The 20,366-nt window shown below is 35.4% G+C and overlaps 1 protein-coding gene across 1 annotated transcript in view; it reads right to left on the minus strand.

The window, feature by feature from the left end:
• LOC117113717 (suppressor of fused homolog) overlaps positions 1-16,907 on the minus strand; it is a gene marked incomplete in the record, with an annotated part of 28,891 nt that extends 11,984 nt beyond the window's left edge. The window contains 7 exon segments of the mRNA XM_033257142.1: positions 564-684; positions 2,797-2,999; positions 8,068-8,153; positions 10,079-10,221; positions 13,573-13,709; positions 13,928-14,062; positions 16,693-16,907. Coding sequence (XP_033113033.1) covers positions 564-684; positions 2,797-2,999; positions 8,068-8,153; positions 10,079-10,221; positions 13,573-13,709; positions 13,928-14,062; positions 16,693-16,844 — 977 coding nt within the window.
• Between the last annotated feature and the right edge of the window lie 3,459 nt (positions 16,908-20,366).

Below are 20,366 nucleotides of genomic sequence, written 5' to 3' on the forward strand. Positions count from 1 at the left end.
TATATATACATATATACGTATATATATACGTATATATATACATACATATATACATATTTGTAAATGCATTTCAACATAGCACTGCCATTTGTATAGTATGAAAGATCGAATAAATAAAAGAAAAAAAAATTAAATATTACATAAAACAGAGCTCAACTCCTATTCATCAAGATGTACCATATTCTCCTTACTATAGACTATAACCTGAGTGGAGCTTGGTGGTTAAAATGCTTGCCTTCCAATCCCAATGTCCTGTTTATTTCATGTGATGGCACAAAGTTACTTCTCTTAATTAATACACTTTCACTCCCTAAGCCTTGAAATGAGACTTGGTTTATAAAGCATCACAATACTTCATTTATTAAAAGGAACCCTGAATATTAGCAGAACTTCTAGAATACACCAAAATGGTATCACTCTTCAAAAGAAATAAAAATTTTGCATCTAAACATTGATCACAAAATTTTCACCACTAGTGATCTTTTCAAAATAATTTTACATATCCTGTCACCAATTCACAAATTATTACTGCAATACTAAAATATTATTATGAGGACACATACCTATCTCGTTCGTGTTTGAATCCAGAGTTGTGTTCCATTTCTTGTTTTGATTGAATTGGTGGAAGTGGTGATTTCTCAGATGCCAGACCCATTTTCAAAGCTGTTTTTATCTGTTCTGATTCTGTAGAAAACAAATAATAGTTGGATAAGGTAGTTCATTATACAAGAGCGACTTTCATGATGACACTACAGTTTATTCATTTATTATATTCAAGCTTTATTGCAATAGTTAATAAAAATGACTTGCAAAAATTGTAAAAAAAAAAAGATTCTCTTAATTATCAACTAGAACATACCTGGATGCATGTATATTCTAGGTGCCTACTGTATTTATAAGGCTAAGATTTTAGACCTGCTACAAACAGAAATGAAATACACAGAAATGAACTTATGCTTCTTGTATTATTGTATTGTAAAAAAATAATAATAATAATATAATTGACTTTTATTGTGTTCTTTTTTGTTAAATAAGATTTAAATGAATTATTTTTTTTAATGAATTGATCACATCTATAAAATGACGGAACCCCTTTCATATAAACTTAGTAATATTGTGCTCTGAAAAAAAAAAATTAAAAAAAACAAGAATTAAAAAATAAATAAATAGAAAAGCACAACAATGATAGTCACATAATATGTCAATTCATGTTGTTACTCTTGGTTATTGACTTGTACAAATTTGCAAATATCTGTATTAGTTGTATAATGTAAATGATGAATGCAAGTCTGCAAGGACATTGTGCAAATATTGTATCCTTGTAAAATGAAAAATATGAAAACAATACTGAAATGAATAAAGGTGGTTAACCCACACTAAAGAGAGAAAAAAAAACTAGCACATACCTGTGCTCTACAGTGTTAAAAATTAGGGTGAAAAGGTGGCGAGGCTTATAGCTAATTGTTATGGAAAGTTGTGGAGCCAATCATTATTTTTTCAAAAGGACCTCTTTGTAGATAATGTTTTGTGTGCATGTCTCTGCCGAATAGTTCTTGTGAGGAATTGTTGATTTTCATAATACATTGGAGTACAGTACCCTCTTGCATGTGAAAATGCAACATATAGATACAGACGGCGTGAGATAAATATTTTTTTATTATGATTGAAGTAGGTGGATAAGTCTATAACTAACAAAATAGGCCATGGATAATGTTCCGAATAATAAATAATAATAATAAGATTTATAAAGCGCACAAATCCACTGCAGTAGTGCTCAAGGTGCTAGGAAGGAACGAAGGATTTACGTAAATTTGAGTTGTTGATTGGTGTAGCTGACTTGACCCTAAACTTCAGTTTCTCTATCTAAACACAACCTATGAACAATTTATAAACTTTTATTAGAAAAGAATAGGTGTGGGTCGTTTCCACTCTCAAGTGTTGGAAGGCTACGGCGTCGAAAACGCACTTTTCTTATCTCAGTTGTACATCTAAAATAGTGTAAAATTTAATTAAAGAAAACCTATTTTCCCAAAATCATCACATTCTTCGATAGCTTTATACTATCTTTAGATTATCCAACTTTCTGTGAATAATAACTATAGTTTTCTATAAAAATTGTGACGTTATATAAAAAATATGCCAGCGGTTTAAGAAGAGATAGGTAAAGTTATGTTGATGTGTTTAATAACAGATTTAATATATAGATCACATAACACATAATAATAGTTAGTTCAAGGATGCTATCCAGCTACAACCCATGCACTGAAAATCTGGGGTAGCAAACATTTTGGGGTAATGGTATGTAGGGTCCACAGCACTACCTAGAAGGTCGATTTGGCTGGAGCTCTTCCATGCACATTAGCTTGGGTATGAGGATGTTTTACCTAGAAGATCGGACATTCTCTATTTTTTATTTTAATTGATCTTTGGACAATCATTTTTAACATAAAAAGGCCTAAGAGGATATAGGTCCACTGATTTTGGAAGGCAATCTTTCTATGTATAAACACCATGGGGCAGATTTAAGGGAGGGGCCAACTGGCCCAGGCCCTCCTCACCTATGTTTTTAGTAATTAAATATAAAATGAATGAAAAGAACACTCAAATTCATCTCTGAACTTCAAAAGGTGCTGTAGTTATTTACACTGGATAATCAAAACGATAAACGGTCTACAGCACCATGGTTGAGTTAAGTCTTTCATGGCATTGGCTGTTGAGTGCATCTTTGCTTACAAAAGTAACACAAACTTGCAAATTTTTTTTATTTTCATACTTTCAGTTACAATGAATACTTACGTAATTTAGTGATCCTTGGACTGGAGGGTTCCAACTCGTATAAATCTCTTCTAGGGCAATCCCATGAACATTTAGCACTGACGCCACTAAGGTTTGAACCCTCATTATTGATACCTCGCTCAACCTGTTCCTGTAACTGAGGATCCAGCTCAAATATTGTTTCACCTCTTCTCATATCAGTTACAAGCCATATGCCCCCAGCTCTGACAAAGAAATCCAATATGTTTAGTAGTTTAAATAGTAGATGTAATTCTTTTCTGTTAACACAGTTTCATCCAAACAAATAAATTTAAACGTAACATATAATTGTGAAATTACTAACACACTGGAGATAAAAACTCTAACATAACAATATAGAAATATACTATACAAACATAAAGAACAAAAACATGTTGAGTGGATGCAAACATAAAGTAAATGTTTTGACAGTATTGAGGTATTGGTAAAAAGCCCTATAAAATTATTAATGTTTAACTATTCAACATTAAATTCTGATCACATACAAATAGAAAGATTCATTTAAAATAAATGTTTAGATTTAAAAGAAACAAAATAATTTATTTACTATTACGCACTGCATTCTAGTGTAATTAATTCTGGGTAGTTGCATCATGGAACATTTTTACAGACATGCTTTAAGCAATTTTAGGGATTCTCCACATACAGTAGTGGCTGGCATGCTGTGCAATGATCATGGGTACTGTCAATTCTCACATGTAGAATCAAAGGTTTGTATGCTGCATCAAAAAAATACTGTAAAATACATCTAAAAAAGATCTGGCCAACAACTTTAGAGATACATGTTCAATCAAAATGTTTTCCAAATTGTTTTGTTCCATACTTTCTCCGACTTTTCAATGAGCAACTAACATTATTAATTTATCTATATAATGCTTTATATTTTATTGATGGTTCTAGGCCCGTTGCCACCTGGCCTGTTGCCACCGGGCCTTTTGCCACCCAACCTTTTGCCACCCGACCTTTTGCCACTCGGCCTTTTGCCACCCGGCCTTTTGCCACCGGCCTTTTGCCACCCTAGGCCCATTGCCACCCGGCCTTTTGCCACCCAGCCTTTTGCCACCTAGGCCTGTTTTCACCCAGTCTTTAGCCGCCATAGGCCCTTTGCCACCCGGAACGTTGCCACCCGGTCCGTCGCCACCCGGTCTGTTGCCACCGTAGGCCTGTTGCCACCCATAGTTGTATAGTAGGCCTATGCATTGTATTCGCAGAGATTTACTCTCGGCATTTTTGCCAAACTATGTGTACTGAATGATGAATGGATTGATTGTTTGGGAGATTGTAAACAATGACAATTCGTTGTGGTTTACCATTATGAAAGGCACACGTGTGAAGTAGCTTCCTGATTAGCTTTCAATCTTTATTTGTATGTATTCAGACGTACATGTAGGCCTATATGTTTTCTGAGTATGTACTGTTTTTAGTTAGGTGTGTGTGTGTTTATGTTTTTTTACAGTTTTTGTGAAGGCAGAACATCATGAATTAAAATTCTTGTAGTGTTATAAATTGAACAGATATTTTTGTTGTTGATTTAATTGACTTTGAGTGTGGAAATAATAATGAACATAAATATAGTGAAATGATGAAAATAGCGATGATATGCTATTATTATTAACATGATATTATGTTAATGCTGCTACCACTATAAAAAATGGGCCCATGCCCATACAATAGGCCTATACCTCTCATAATTTGTTGTATAAAGAAATTAAGCCAAATGTAGGATCATATATAGCTCTGGTATACCAATAGAAAAAACATGGGTGGGGGAATTGTCCAACCGACCAATTGAAGGCCACGCAAATTAGGCTTGAAGACCCTATAATCTGAACAATAGCCCTAGTCACAGTATAAACAATCAGGAGGATTAGTTTGCTCAGATCATTTATGTTACCGAGCGCCATATCCTTTGTAGTTATACCGCTAACAATAAGAGCTTCATCCAAAGTTTATCAATGACGGTTATTTCTTATGAGAAAATATATATGCTTGTTATAAATTGTCCGCATAAAGAGAGAAATACCAAATGAATTCCATAAAGTTCATTATGCACACATAATATAGGCTTGTGGTTATACTATATAAATAACTATTATTATCATATCATTCATTATTATCATATTATCATTGTCCACATATCAAATCCAGTAACATTGTCAAAGGACCTAACAATAATCATTTCAACATAAAAGGCACTTATAACTGCATGTCATCCAACCTTATATATGCTATATCGTGCAATATTTGCCCTAATGCTCTCTACATCAGACAAACTGGACAAACACTAAGACAACGGATTAATGGTCATAAACATGACATCAAACACAAACTCACCCAAAAACCGGTAGCTAATCATTTTGCATCTTCCGGCCACTCAATTAAGAATATGAAAGTGCAAGTAGTTAAGAAAGAATTTTTCAAAAATAGTTTAGAACGAGAAATAGCTGAACAGAAAATAATTACACAATTAGACTGTATAGAACTAGGCCTTAACATTGATCGAGGATTGCTCGCACATTACCGTCAATAATTATTTCTCATCATTGTATGTATATTTTTTATATTTCTATAGCTGCCTTATTATTAACTATATTTTTGTCTCATAGTTACCTTACTGTATTTACTGCCTATTTACTGTTTTTATCATTGACTTTGACATAGACATATTTTGTATGCTATTTCCCAGTTTCTTATCATTGATCTTTTGTGCTTTTAATACTGTTTATTTAGATTGCTTATTTCGGCAGACTTGTACTTGCTTTGTACACCATTCTTTGTTGTTTTAGGACCGCCCCTCCCCCATTATTGCAGTTGTATATTATAGTTGTTTCTTATCCCATTTGTACAGTCTCCTGATGAAGTCCACTGTGTGGACGAAAGCTAGAGAATAAATTATACTGTATACTATTAGTCTCAAAAGTGCTGCTGTTTTTTACTTTATACTTTCTATACTGTACAGATCACTAACGCGGCTATACTTTTTATTTATTATTATCATAAATGTGTTGTTTTTTTAATTGTAAAAGCACTGGCTATTCTTTCTATTTTAGAATAACAATATTCTTAAAAATAAAATATGAAAATAAACTAGACACTCCAGTATTTCTCTCTTTATTTGGATTTATAACAACGTTTACTTCTGCAATTTTCTCCTGGTGGTGAGAAGGCACATGGACGATTATTTGAAATGAACTACAGTAAACTAATAATTAAATATTAAACTGGAAAGTAAATTTAATCAAGAAAAAAATCTGTTACAGTGTAGGCCTTCTAGTACAAATCTGTGTAAAAAAACCCACCAAAATAATAAAATATAAATATTCGACATTCCTAAAGGTGGCAAAAGGCCAGGTAGCAACGGGCTGGGTAGCAAAAGGCCTGTTTGGCAATGGGCCTAGGGTGGCAACGGGCCGGGTGGCAACGGGCCTAGGGTGGCAACGGGCCGGGTGGCAACGGGCCCGGGTGTCAACGGGCCGGAATTATTGATGTTCTAAGTAAAATCTAACCTTAGAGAAATTGTATGTTGAATTGACAAAAGGAAATAACCATAAAAAAAAAAAAAACAGTATTTGAGCAAGAAAACATGGGTGCCAAACAAATGGTACTTCAGAATTTTAAAGAAATCTTTCTTTTTTTAAGAGCTGGCTCTTACTGCTTTTTTGAAAGAAACAATTATACGGACACTTTTGTTCATTTTGTGTTTTAATTCATCTTCCTGGGCCGTAAAAAATCACTGTCGGGCCTCAAGCAGCCTGCAGGTCAGAATTTGCCCACATGTGCTGCAGTCACTTCAAGATGTCGTGCAAACAAGGATCCTTGTAAATTACAAATTACATTAAAAATCTATAATGTAACCTTTCTGGAAAGGTTATAACAAAAGAGTTGTTTTCAGAAACATTTGCATTTTCTGAAGACATGTTTCAGAGACCTCCTGTTCCCCCATCATATTCCATTTATGCTTTGATCCCCTTGAAGGCAAAGGTAAACCACTGGTCAATACCATCAGGACCACACCATAAATTGTCGCCCTCGAAATCCATACACATGGATTCATCTCAGTGAGATAATTAAATTAGGCTTAAGACAATACACTTCATTTGTAATAGGCATGTCCCAAATACAATTCAAACCAAACATTTCCAAACTTGCAATAATTTCCACATTCAGAATACAGTTGAACTTGCCTAAAGTCGAATCCAAAATGCCACTGAAATATTGTTCGACTTAGATAAAATTCAACTTACAGATTGTTAATTAATGGAAAACACAACAATTTGGCATGTAAAATAAGATCGACTTAGAAATTATTCGACTTAGGCAAGTTTAACTGTATCTTCAACCACAAAGCTGAATTCACCTGGAACAATCCACCTTTTCTTAAAAAATTTAAAATTCAGTTAATTGCCTAGATGCCCAGAATATCAGAGTATTTCTATATTGATATATTTTTTTATTACAGGGTATATATATTTTATAGTTGTCATATGTAATCAAGATGTCTGTTTTATGTGTAATTTTGCTGCTGTTTTTTTTTTTCTTTGATTTGAGGTATCGTCCCTTCCAATGTTAATTCTTTTGAATTTTATTTTGTCACTGTTCCTAGGGTGTTTTGTGCTTCCTTTTATTTAAATAATTGTATGTTAATGTGTAAGTACATTCTAATTGAAATGAAAGCGATTAAAAATGTTCTAAAGGGCCCCTGCTTAACACTGCTGTTAGGGGTACTATGGTAATGCCCCTAAGTATCTATCTTCTAAATTCAAATTCTGTTCACTCTTACCCTACTAGGAATCAAATATCAAATACTTTGGTTGTTCCTCATTCAAATTCAAATTGTGGTGAGCTTACTTTTCATATCAGAGCTGCTCATCTTTGGAACAATCATTCGTAACAATTTTGATTCTCTTTCTCTTTGATTGCTTTGTTTGTTTTGGTTATTTTAGTTCTTTAAGTTTTAATTTTTCAGCCTTCATTTCAGTTCTAGGCTACTTTATTATCGTCTTTTTTTTTGTTCTTAATTTATTTTTGAGTTACTTTTAAATTTCACATTTACAAACACTTTTTTTCTCCATATTTTTGTTAAATTTACTGTAATTACCAGGGCTTCCTTGGAAAGCAGTACTGGTCACTGAATGGTTATACCATGGTTAAAGAAAACTTAAAATAAATAAAATTAAGGGGAAAATTCAGTTTAATGCTTGTCTACAGAATAACTAACATGATCTAAAATTAGAGACTCTTCTGTATACTTACAATGGTATAGTCCTTAACAGTTCAATCACAGCTGGTCCATTCCACCTCTGTGCAGCCTGCAACTCCTCATTACAAACTCCAACAACCTGGCAGAACAGCAACACTTAATAATCCTTGGCAGTAGAGTATTTATTTCACCTATATATTTCTTTTTTATGGTACAGTACTTTTAGAAAAATATATTGTTAGGATTTTAACCCAAAATTACTGGTCGTTGACAACAAAGGTAAAGGTAGGAGAATAACCCATAACTTGCAGCGTCATTGTGCTGAATTGCGTATGGGCGTGGTCCATGACTACTAGCACCTGTAAAGAGGCGCTTCATGGTAGATACATGTTCACATCATTCCATAACGACAGGGCTGAAATGAACAATAACTCTTCCGAAAGATGCAATGGGTTCTTTAAAGTGCACACGAGCCAGATGTATACACTGGACCTCCATTTTAAGTCCTTAACCAAAAAAACTTGGTTCTACCAACTGAACCGAAAGTTGGCATACTTTCATGGATTCTCTCATTAGGACCAGTGGTGTCCCTGGAACCACTCAGAGAGATTAGTCCCCTAAATCCCCGTTCCACAACCTTCGTAGCCTGTGACCCAAATCCAAATTTTTAACACGCAACCCATCGACCTCTGGCTCGGCCAATTAATAAATATGGTTATTGTTGTTGTTTCAGTCACTACCTTGAGTTCATTGCCTCCTTACTTTATTTAATTTTGTCTTTTAATTTAAAGAAAGATGTTAAATGTAAAAGTATAAAAATATGTACCTAGTTATACCTTGTTATTTTGCTTTGATATTCTAGACTCAAGGACGTACATTTACATTCCGACCATGTGCTAGAGATCATACTCAATCACACACTTTATTCTTTTTTTTTTTGTTGTAGTTTTATTTTATACAAGTGTTTAAAAAATCCTTTGCACAGAAAAATTACATTAACACACCAAGTAACTTTATTGGAAAGGAATAAATGCAACATTTATCAGAACATAATGCAATTCTACTCAAGATGTTAATTTCAAGAAGTTTTTTAACACCAAAGAAAGTAATTACTGTATGTAACATCTTTAAATTCAAAATAACATTTTTTGGGAATTAAAATTTGAAATTAAGTGTACACTGTACAATGATATTGTGTGTCACACCAAAATATGATCATCAAATTTACAGTAATACCAGCCCTGTAAGTGTGATGGTTTACTTCTTGACAGCAAGTTCATCAATCCGGCTTTAGAGCAGCAATAACATCGCAGAACAGGATCACTGTTTACAGGCTGTTCCGATACTTGAACATGAGATATGAACCATAATAAGCCTAAAAGACAATCTGCATATAAGACGTCCCTTGTGTTTGCTACTTTTGGACAATTTTTGTATGTCAAGCATATTTTAGTAGTAAATTTGTATGTTATATTAAAATTCCCAAAAATGTGTATGTTGCACATATGACGACCCCACATTTTTTTTTTTCATAATTTGCTATTAGTTTGATTTCTATGCAAAAATAGGTAACAATTGAAATCCACCCTCACACATCACATTGTCATCAAGAACGGCATTAGAAACATTATCACAACCTGGCTGATATCTTGATATATTTTTTTAACTTTTATTCAAAACTTTACCAAATGGCTGCTGTTTAAGTTAATTAGAACAGAACAGCAATGTATTCGCACGGTAAATATCAAATTAAACTTACATGCATCGGGGTTCGATTGTTGGCATTCTTTTGTCGGCACTTTTGTTTGTTACCATAATTTTTTTCTGAAGCGACTGGCGACACTTCAAAATTTCTTCGCAACCCAAACATAGAGTCGCAACCCATAGGTTGCGGAACGGAGCCCTAAATGTATCTTAGAGGCAACACTACTAATTTTGAAACACATTTTCAAAGTACTGCATAATATGCAATAAACAGCCACATAAAATAAAGTATGGTGTACTCTATGAACATGTATTCCAATTATTCTGATTTAAATATTAAAATTATTTGTTCAGGCTCACCTGGACGAAGTTAACATAGCCCAATGGAGTAGAGATAGAAGGAAGCTGAGGGTCTTCAGTCATCAGCATGTGTTGAATCCTGGACTCACTATTATCTAATGGATTATGCCATGAAACATGGTCTCCACTGCACAATGTATTTTCTATAATGAAAAAAATTAATCTAGAAAACACAATATAATCAGGTTGCAGTAATTCATTTTCTGGAGTATCATGTCCTCCTAAAAAATGGGTGGCCATAAAAAATAGGTTGGATGGCAAAACTGTATTTTTATTAAACACTCAAACATAGATATTAATGGTGGTAATTTGAAATATCCATGTGCACTTAATACACTACTTTTATACCGCTTTACGTTCAGTTTTAATATTACTTTTGATCGGTGCACGAGGGTACAGTAGATTAAAAGCTTGCAGCTTCAACATGCTTGCCTTCTGATCCCAGAGTTCTGGGTACACTTCTTGTCATTATGCCACAAAATTGTGTTGCAAATAAAAACAACTCTACTCCTTCCATATACATTTCAACTGCTGAAAATATAAAAAGACTTGAATAGGGAATTTGTCAAAGGAAGGTAGGCGGAGCCATTATAGGCAACCAGTGTGCATGATATGTGCAAAGACCATAGCTGTACTGAAGAAATCCAACCGATATGATACCTTGCATAAATTATAAGCTAATTCATACCCTGTGGTTGTCAGAGTACAAGACAGTGATGACAAATGACGACATCAATGTCACACCAGCAAAATTTCTTCTGGATCCAATGTAATATACTGTAAAGCCCATTATTTTCGCGATTTTACAATTGGAAATATTTCAGTCTTTTATTTTCACGATTTTATAATTTCCAGTCATGTTTTTAGCATGATGCAGAAACCTACCACTATGTTCTTTAGCCTATACTATAACTAGAGCATCGGATTTTGGCGAGCAATCTCCGACAATGCTCCCCCTCCCCTGATTTTTGCACATCAGAAGCCAATTCCCTCCACAAGTAAAGTTAACATGTCACTCATATGATAGGGCATGACATTCGTAACACAGAAGATATAACAGCATTCTTGTTTTATTAACATCAATTGTCAGCTGGATCCATGAAACCCATGGTTTTTGGTCAATAGAGAGTCATTAATCAGAGGGAACAGCTAATGAAAAAGATGAACATTCAACAGGGGCCACAGAAAAGTAGTCTTTAATTGGAGGGAGAACTGTAATACACAAAAAAGCAGAACCTTCCACAAAATTCTTAATGATGAAATATCAGTTGTATACTGTACCACCTACAATTTTTTTTTTGAAGAAAAAAATATTCAGAATTTCGCAATTTTGGCGCCCTTAATTTTTGCAATTGTTTTATCAAAAATGAAGGGCGTGCGATTTATAGGGCTTAGCAGTATTCAATGTGTTTTTGAACTAAGGCATCATTTCGCATTACTTTGATTCTAAACAAAAACAAAATGCCATTGGATAGTAGTGAAGCAGTTTGAACTGCATGTTGCCACCACAAATGCGATCGGTAATCAGTAAACAACTTGAGAAAATTCTGATTTCAAATGGTACAGACACTTAATATACTGAAAGGCTTGCAGAACATACAACACACTCTTGTTGGCAAATTATGAAAACCAGATGATATATCAATATGTGTAAATGAGTCTGTGGACTACACAAACATTTCACAACTTGATCTTTTTGTGAGATTCTTTGACAATGATGATCAGCTTTTTTGAGTGGAACTGCTTGCACTCACGCATATGTTGGGGTAGACAACATGCAAGATTCTTTCAAAGCAGTAACACATCAAACTTCACATCTATTAATATCCCTATAACAAATATGTTGTCGTTGACAACCGTTTGCGCTCCTGTCATAACAGGCAAGGAAAAAGGTTTAGCGACAAAAATGAAATCTGTGATTCAAAATATTCACAACAGTGTGTTATGTTGTAAGTTGAGAAAGCAAACTATGCTAAGTATTTATGAATTGGTGAGTTATCTGAGGGGGCCAGTACTCTCTCAGGAACAGAGAATTTAAGGAGTTCCTTGTAGAAAACCAGGCTAGTTTTAGTGTCCAGTACCATAATGCGGTCTATTGGATCAGAATTCAAGGAGATAATATGAAAGTTTTATGGGCTGTGTTGAACTCAATCACTGCATACATTGCTGCTTCAAATCAAACAGAAACTTGTTTATGATTTCTAAGCTTTACTTAGCAACAAGAAGGTAATGGAGGATGTAGTATTTGTTGTTTGCCAACTTGAATGCACTAAACCAGCTGCAACATGCAAGGAATACAGTTATATTTGACCTATGGAAGGAGGTGAATGCTTTTGGTGCCAAACTTGCAATATTCAGGGACAATTTGATTAATGGTGAACTATGACATTATCCTAAATTAAAGGAGTATCAGTCAAAGATTGACAGTCAGACTTCACTTGAGGATCACATCAAGTCTATTGAGGATTTAACTGCAGTGTTCTATGACCAGTTTGATAGGGTACTTTTAATGACCATGATTCTATTTTTACCTTGATTAAAAGTCTGTTCATTGTACGTCTCAAAGGTCCATGGAATGCTCAAGTAAACAAATATTGTCCAAATGATGCTAAACTTCAGCTTGAACTGATGACTTAAAAGCAGATGAAGAACTAAAATCACAGGTTCTGCAGTAAGCTTACCCAAAGTCACTTCTGAAGATTGCCACAATTAAATTAAAACCAAACTTCGGACAACTGGCACACATATCACAATTTCAGTACATTCACAAAAGATTAAAAGTGTCTTATACTACTTACATGTATGACGCATTGTGTGATTATTAATATTAGGCCTATGTAAAATTAAACATGTTCGGGCTTAACCCGTTTACAGAATGCTAGGCAATTAGTATAAAGTTACATTAGAAAATGGTAGGCACATCCTGGGCACATAAGGATAACAGTTGTTTTTCACCTGAGTTGTTAACCCAGTTTAAACAAGAAATAAATAAATAAAAATAAAATAGGCGGGCCACACATTTTTTATTTTCACGAGCTGCAACAAAATTGTTGTTAGGCTGCACAGCCCAAAGGCCACATACAGTAGCTCACAGCCCACACCTTGCCCACCTTTGTCCTACAGTACAACAAGAAAAGAATGTAAGATTTATAGTATTAAAAATTAGATTATTTAGTAATATGTGGCTGTAACAGTAGCGTAACAGCTATAAGCTTTATTAGCGACAGCCAGGAGCCCATAATTTAAAGAGGCTCTGGATGTCCATCAGCATTGTCCATATCATCCCAAATCAGCCAAAGAGTCCCTTTCAGAAGATGTAAAATACATCATAATAGATCCTCGTCAAAAAGACCGAAAAGGAGGTTTGTCTTGGCCAGGTGCCCCATGCGTCTTTGCAGAGGCGAATATACAGAGGGTCACTGCTAAATTCTGGATCGCCCCCCCCCCCCGCTTTCTTGCGCCACTGGCTGTAGATATTTTTTATTTTTACAGACCTGATTGGAAAACATAGCGTGCCAAGCTCTGCATGAGTTCTGCTGGCCAGGTTGGTGGAGCTGTTTCTGTTGGTTCTTTCTTTAATCTGAATGTCAGTTCAAATCCAAATCCACTTGGCCCATCTGGCCCTGTGTATCTAAAATTACAAAGCAAAGCTACTGTGTGTGAAATGGCATTAAAGAATAACTAGACTTGCAGTTAACACAATTATGTATAATATCTGACTTGATCATTACTATAGCCAGAAAAAAAAACCACTGTTTGAACACTCAGGAAATGGCACCTTAAAGCTATTTTTTACATTTATCATCACCAATCAGAGTCAATTATGATACAAAAAATTTACTGACTTACTCGTGTACTCTACCATCACCATGAAGGTCAGAAAGACCAAAGCTAACGTAGTGCCAGTGTGGTGGTATTCCCTTATCTTCATTGCCGTCATTCCTGTACATGCTGATGTAGTCAAGTGGGTCTGGCCCATTTAGCCTAATCAAAAATACAATATTCACATTAGTTTCAGAGCACAAACAAATTTTGATAGCAAAAAGAAGTAGAAGTAGAGGGCATTTGTACTGGACTGGTAATTGGTTGGAACTTCATTGTGCAAACTGGTCAAAACAATAGCCTCTTAAAAATTCGCTCCTTTGGGGAGGTAATGTTTGTCCACATACCCTTTTATCTTTTGTCTGGATTACTGTACAGTATCTACAATTTGACATTTTACTGTGAGACAGAATCCATAAATTGTATAAAAATGTCCTTACGTTGAAAATTGGAAAAATAGCAATACACTCTAGCATGGATCTTGATGATGAATTATTTATGCGAGTCAAGTGAAAATAATGAATAATAAAAAATATAACAAATAATATGAGACACGACCCATTGTCTATATTAGAACACTTTCCATTGGGTAACAAAGTCGTAATTTTTCATTTTTGTCAAAAAGTGTCTATAGTGGTGAATTATGGTTTAGGTTTTTTTTAATAAAGTTTCAAAAATTTTTATGTATGTGGAAAATGTAGTTGATTTACCAAAGGTTACAATTTTTATTTTGAAGACTACATGGTCTAGGAAGTGTACATTTTTTTATGGGGCAAGTTTCCTAGGGCGGGTTTTCTAGGGGCAAGTTGACTGCCAAAGAGTGTTGCCAAAGTACGAGCCAGCGTGTTATTTGATCACAAGTGCGAGACATCACAAGTGTGAGCCAGGGAGCCATGACTTCACGACAATAGATACGAGACGTTAACAAGTTGTGCGAGGTATCGGCTGAGATTTGTGGAGTACAATTCAAAAAACAACTATAGGTGTAATAATGAATTATTGTGATGTTAGCTATCAAGGAGCGACGTTGTTTTTCATTGGGACCTTCGTCCCTTCAAGACTAGGCCTATAATACCATCCCAGCTAGTCTAGGCCTAGAGTAGGATAAGGCTAGCGCGACATGCGGACGTTGGTACGAGTAGGTTAGTCTGCAAACGTCGCCTAAAGTAATTGATTTTACCCGGCAGAACGAAAGAAGGAAACTCCGCTTTTCAGTCGTCTTAATAGGCCCTTGTTTTTTGACAAACAATGACCTTTCAGAGGTCAAATTGCTATCAAGAATATGAATTGCAATATGCAAACAGCAATAACGATTAAAGAGAGGGGGCCCCGTCGGCCCGAGGCGGTATAGACTCTCCAACTGTGAAATTCCCTCCCTGGCCTCAATTTTCGGGATCTATATTTATCATTTATTCGTTGTTAAAAACATTTAGAATAACAATGCACATCTAAAATCCCACGATGGAATTGGTGACTGGGACCCAAAAAGGGCCCGAGTTTCAGAAAAACACAGGCCTCCCCCCCCCCCCATCGTTACGCCACTGGCATTTGCCTTCATTAAAAAAAACAGGGGCATATAATTTTTTTTTTAAATATTGAAAAGTATGGTTTGTTTACCTTTTCAGTAAGTTAACTAAAAGCACTATAGAAATCACATGATAGACAAGTTGCAAAAAATGACACAAAATGCAAAAATTCAAGGATGCATTTCATACAACTTGGCCTCATATAAGTTTAAAGTTGATAGAGTATCCCAACTCCCTGAGTATCCTTACGGTATTATTGATAGGTAATGGATTTGAATCCTGATGAGGATTACGTTATTCTTCAAATATTATCTTAAAGGCTTAAAATTAATCAAGTTGCCAAGTGTTCTTGGCTCTGAATTTGGCAGACTATAAACTCTTCCAATTGATAAGATCAGACATTGCGATCGCCGTAAAGTTGAAAATGCAAAGCATATTCTTTAAACTTGTTTATTAAAGATAAACAGCTCTTAACCTGCGGTTAAAAATAAACAACACCGCAGTCCGTCTGTTAATTCACAGCATGTAGCCTCGCGTGTTCCACAGCTGTGGGATCACAGGGCAGTTGTTTAAATGCATCTGTCACTTCGAAAAACCATGTCATGTTCGTTCTGTTCATGCACATGGGAATCCCCGGGTATAATCCCACCCCGTCCCCCCCAACCCTGCAAAAAAAACCAAACCTCCCGCCCTCATCAATTTTTTTTTTTTTAAAGAGTGATATTATCTAATAATTTTTTCTATTGCCCTTATTCGAATTGACTGAAAACTTACAAAACTATATGTGTTTCATACATTGTGGCTGAACATGTTCGTGGCCAAAACGATACTGTAGGCCTAGGCATTCACCGACCTTTTATAGAACCATCCTAACTAAGAAGCCTAGACGAATAGCCTATTATTGCTGTAGTCCAGGGGCAGATCCACAGATGTCAGAATATGGGGGAGGGGATAACACCACCCTAAGGGGTCCGGGGGAAATGTCCGAGGGAAAATCCCCCCCGAAATTCTTGTTTGCTAGACGCCCAAAAATAACCTCCTCTCTCCGAGGATTTTTTTGTGCTATCAATTTTTTCGTTTCTTTTTTTTTTTACTTTCCAAATGGAGAGGCCGGGACCGGCTCGGCACCCCCCCCCCCCCCCTAAATCCGTCCCTGCAGTCATAGCCTCCTGGCTTGGGGCCTACTTAACTGGACCCGGAGCCTAGCCTAGACTCCTCTAGGCCTAGGTCTAGGCCTAGGCCGACTGCTGCTTACAAAAAACTTACCAGTATTTCACAACAGCTGTGACTTGAAGGGGATTAATTTGTTCTGGATATACTTTCCGACATGCTGAGTAAACCACTTCAAGTCCAATTGGAATGACAGAGGGAGAATGTTGGTCACTTTGGCTAGAATGATGAACACCTTGGTCATCCATTGCTAGTTTTTACCTTCTCCACCACTAAGCCCAAAGACTAAACTCATCAGATACTGACTGAGAACCACACATTCAGATGTGGACTATTCTAAAAACTAACATCACACCCTCTGTTTAAAGACTCAATTTATTGTGTATAAATTTACAATAATAACAATCGTATAGATTCAGCATAAAGATATACATTACTGAGGTTTATCTGTCCATAACAATCATAATTTTGTGATAATGTAATTTTGTTTTACTATAATGACATTAAATCTTATTGCAAGTTTTAGGGTTCAGGAAAACTATGTTAAACGGCAGCAGTAGTAATATAGTATGCCTTGGCTGTTTTTATATTTCTGGACCACACACATTCTGTTCATTTGATACTGTCAAATACCGAGTTAAATGGAATCAGTAGAACTGATATTTTTGTTTTGGAATAGAAGCAATCCATAAGATATGCGAAGCAATCCATTATATAAGATTGCGTAAGCAATTGCAAATCATTATGACACTCTAGGTAAACGATCATTCCAGTCGCACTTAATACTTCATTTGAGACTTCATTTCGGTCGCGCTTCGGCTCCTGTCGGCCTAACCCGAAGTCGTTTGTATGGAACGCCTTTATGCTGATTATTCTAAGATAATTACGAGGCGCACGGAAGCTTATTTCAATGCAAATTTTGAAGTCTAATTTGCTTTTACGTTTTGATATGTATAATGTGAATTTTGATATATCTATCTTAACAACGCCATTGTTTACTGGGTTTACAAGCGCCAACTAACACCCACACCTTCCACTGCAGAATTTGTTTCACTGCTTTAACAAAATAATACTAAATAATAATTTGTAAGGATCAAAAGTTTGTGACGCTTTACCCTCCGGACGCGTGCACAGATCTGGGAGAAATATTACGTAGCACCATAGGTGCTATCTATGTACTTTTTAGTAGGCCTATCTTTTTCTCATCCATCATGGTTTTGTTCCTATTTACTGTATGTGCATCCTTGTATCTATATATGAATAAGGAAATATCACTTATAAAGGAAAATAAGCTCATTGTTCTGGCATGTGTGTAGTTTTCAAACTACTGAGTTGGTTGATTTAAAGTTCACTGAGAATCTTTAACCGCTCGTGATAACCAGTTCGGTAAACCACATGGTGCAGTGTCTATTTGAAGATAAATCTCAAAAAGATAGTGTGAGATTTCAGAAAGAAATCAAATGATAAGCCACTATTATTAACGTTTGAGGGAAATTAAATTGAACGTGTCCAAAAATACAAATATCTTGGCACTTACTTGGATAAAATCTAAAGTTTTGATAAAAATATTGATGGTGAGATTTTTAAAAAGCGGAAATCGGGCTTTATTGGCGCACGACTATACGTTTGACACACAATGCCGTCTAGCCAGAAATTTCAAACAGTGTGGCACAATATCAGGGTGGACCCACTTTACGCGTAAGTTCAAATAATGTGGACCCATTTTTTTTTAAGTTGCATCAGTTTACGCAAAAATATAAGAAATTTGGACCCATTTTTAAAGAAGTGAAAATTTGTGTGGACTGTCCTAATGGCTGGCTACGGCATTGATGACACACTAAAATTATTTTATGAAGCAGTTATCCAATCAGCTATGATCATGAGATGTATTGCTTTGTTCACGAATATAACAGAAAAAACAAGAGAGAATTAAGACTAAACAGGGTATATGTCATACAGCCTCTAGATTCAATGGCTCACATGTCTTTTTTAACATTAAAGTTCAGCGCGTACAGTTGTTATCACTCGATCTTATATCTGCACTACACAGAGGAAGCATTTTGACCGTACCACAATTCAAGAGGAGTCCAATCACAAATACAGTAGAACCATTATTTAGGGGACACCTCGGTAGTAACTAAAAAGGCCACTTAATATGGGCACCCCTAACCAAAAACATGAATTTTCCATTAATAGGGGTTTTGGCATGTTTTCATAAAGTGATAGGGCCTAGTACATTCTTTACAATTTAATTTTTATTGATATAATAATCAGTTACAGTAAAATTAGAAATAATTTAGAGCAATAATTTGCAATGCAAATACAATTCATTTATAGTATGAAATCATGATCAGAAATGTAATAGTAAAAAAAAAACAACAATAGTTTTATTGTTCCCAATATTATTTCATGATACAATGTTTTGGACCAAATATTTTTTTTTTTTTTTAACATGGAGATTTCAATTGGATGGATGATGGATAGATTACGGTAACGACTTAAAATAGAATTAGTGTGCATGCCTGTTGTGGATTGGAATCCTATATGAAAGTACACGAAGAACAAAGAAAGAAGGTCAAAATTAACAAGATTTATGGTTTATCCAAAGTACCGTAACACATCGCAAAGGCCTATACCAATGTTCACTCTAAGGATTAAGGGGAGAAAAGTCTGGTTTTGCTCAAAAGGTGTCAACATAATATTATAAAGTTGAATGAATTTTTCTTATTTTAGGACTGCTGTAGTTGTTGTAATACAATGAAACAAAAAATATGTGTCCACTTAGTAGTGTTCCAGTTCCCTTACAGTGATTGGCCGTAGTGTTAAAGGATGTATTTCCCCTCCTTTCACGGAAAAGTGTCCCCTTTTTTGGTGTCACAAAAGAGGTATCCTACTGTAAATAAAATAAAAATCCTTCCGATAGATAATAGTGGCTACTTTGCGCCAAGCGCAGTAGCCACAAATAGGCCTACTGTATGTATTATACATTGCAAACTCACGTTAGATTGAATTCAAAACAAACTTCATGCAATCAAATTTAACCCACGAAGTTTTAAGCAGTGGTGACATTTGGCCGTTTTGACTGCCAGATATCTCAAATCTCGAGTATTAAAATTCGCCTGGTCTGTAACGTATGGAAATTCAAGGCCACAATATGTTTGGCCGAATTTGTGAAAAGTTTAGGACTACGTTTTTAAAAAATATTATATGGCTAATGTAGATTAAATAATTTATTATTCCCCACATAAATTGCTAGGCGAGCTCTGTGTTCCTTTATAGCGTCACATGGTTAATAATAATATACCGTATTTATTCGAATAAACGCCCCGGGTCGTTTCGAGGGTGCGTTTATTCGAAGGGAGCGTTTATTCGAGGGGAGCGTTTATTCGAGGGAGCCGATTATATTTTTTTGGTGTGAAATGGATAATACAGTACTAAAGCCCCTTAATTTAAATGTAGAACTACTGTACACATAATTTATACTTTCCAGTAATTTAGTTTTTCCCTGTTTGGACTCCGCAGATCACCGTATTCTCCTGATGACGATTGGAGCAACTAAATCGAAACGTCGAGACATTCAACCAACAGAACAGTTCTTTTCTACGCGATGAACCTATTTCGCCATGCAAACCTTCAAAAAATATTCGACCATTATATTTTTGAGCGATTCGAGTGGCCGAGCGGTAAGGCAGGGGTGCCGCTCACACCTGGCTCGTGTGCACTTTAAAGAACCCACTGCATCTTTCGGAATAGTTGGGGGGGGGGGGGGG

The sequence above is a fragment of the Anneissia japonica genome, unplaced genomic scaffold (assembly GCF_011630105.1).
Source record: "Anneissia japonica isolate Jap-2015-1 unplaced genomic scaffold, ASM1163010v1 scaffold718_len1063573_cov188, whole genome shotgun sequence".
NCBI classification, from domain to species: Eukaryota; Metazoa; Echinodermata; class Crinoidea; order Comatulida; family Comatulidae; genus Anneissia; species Anneissia japonica.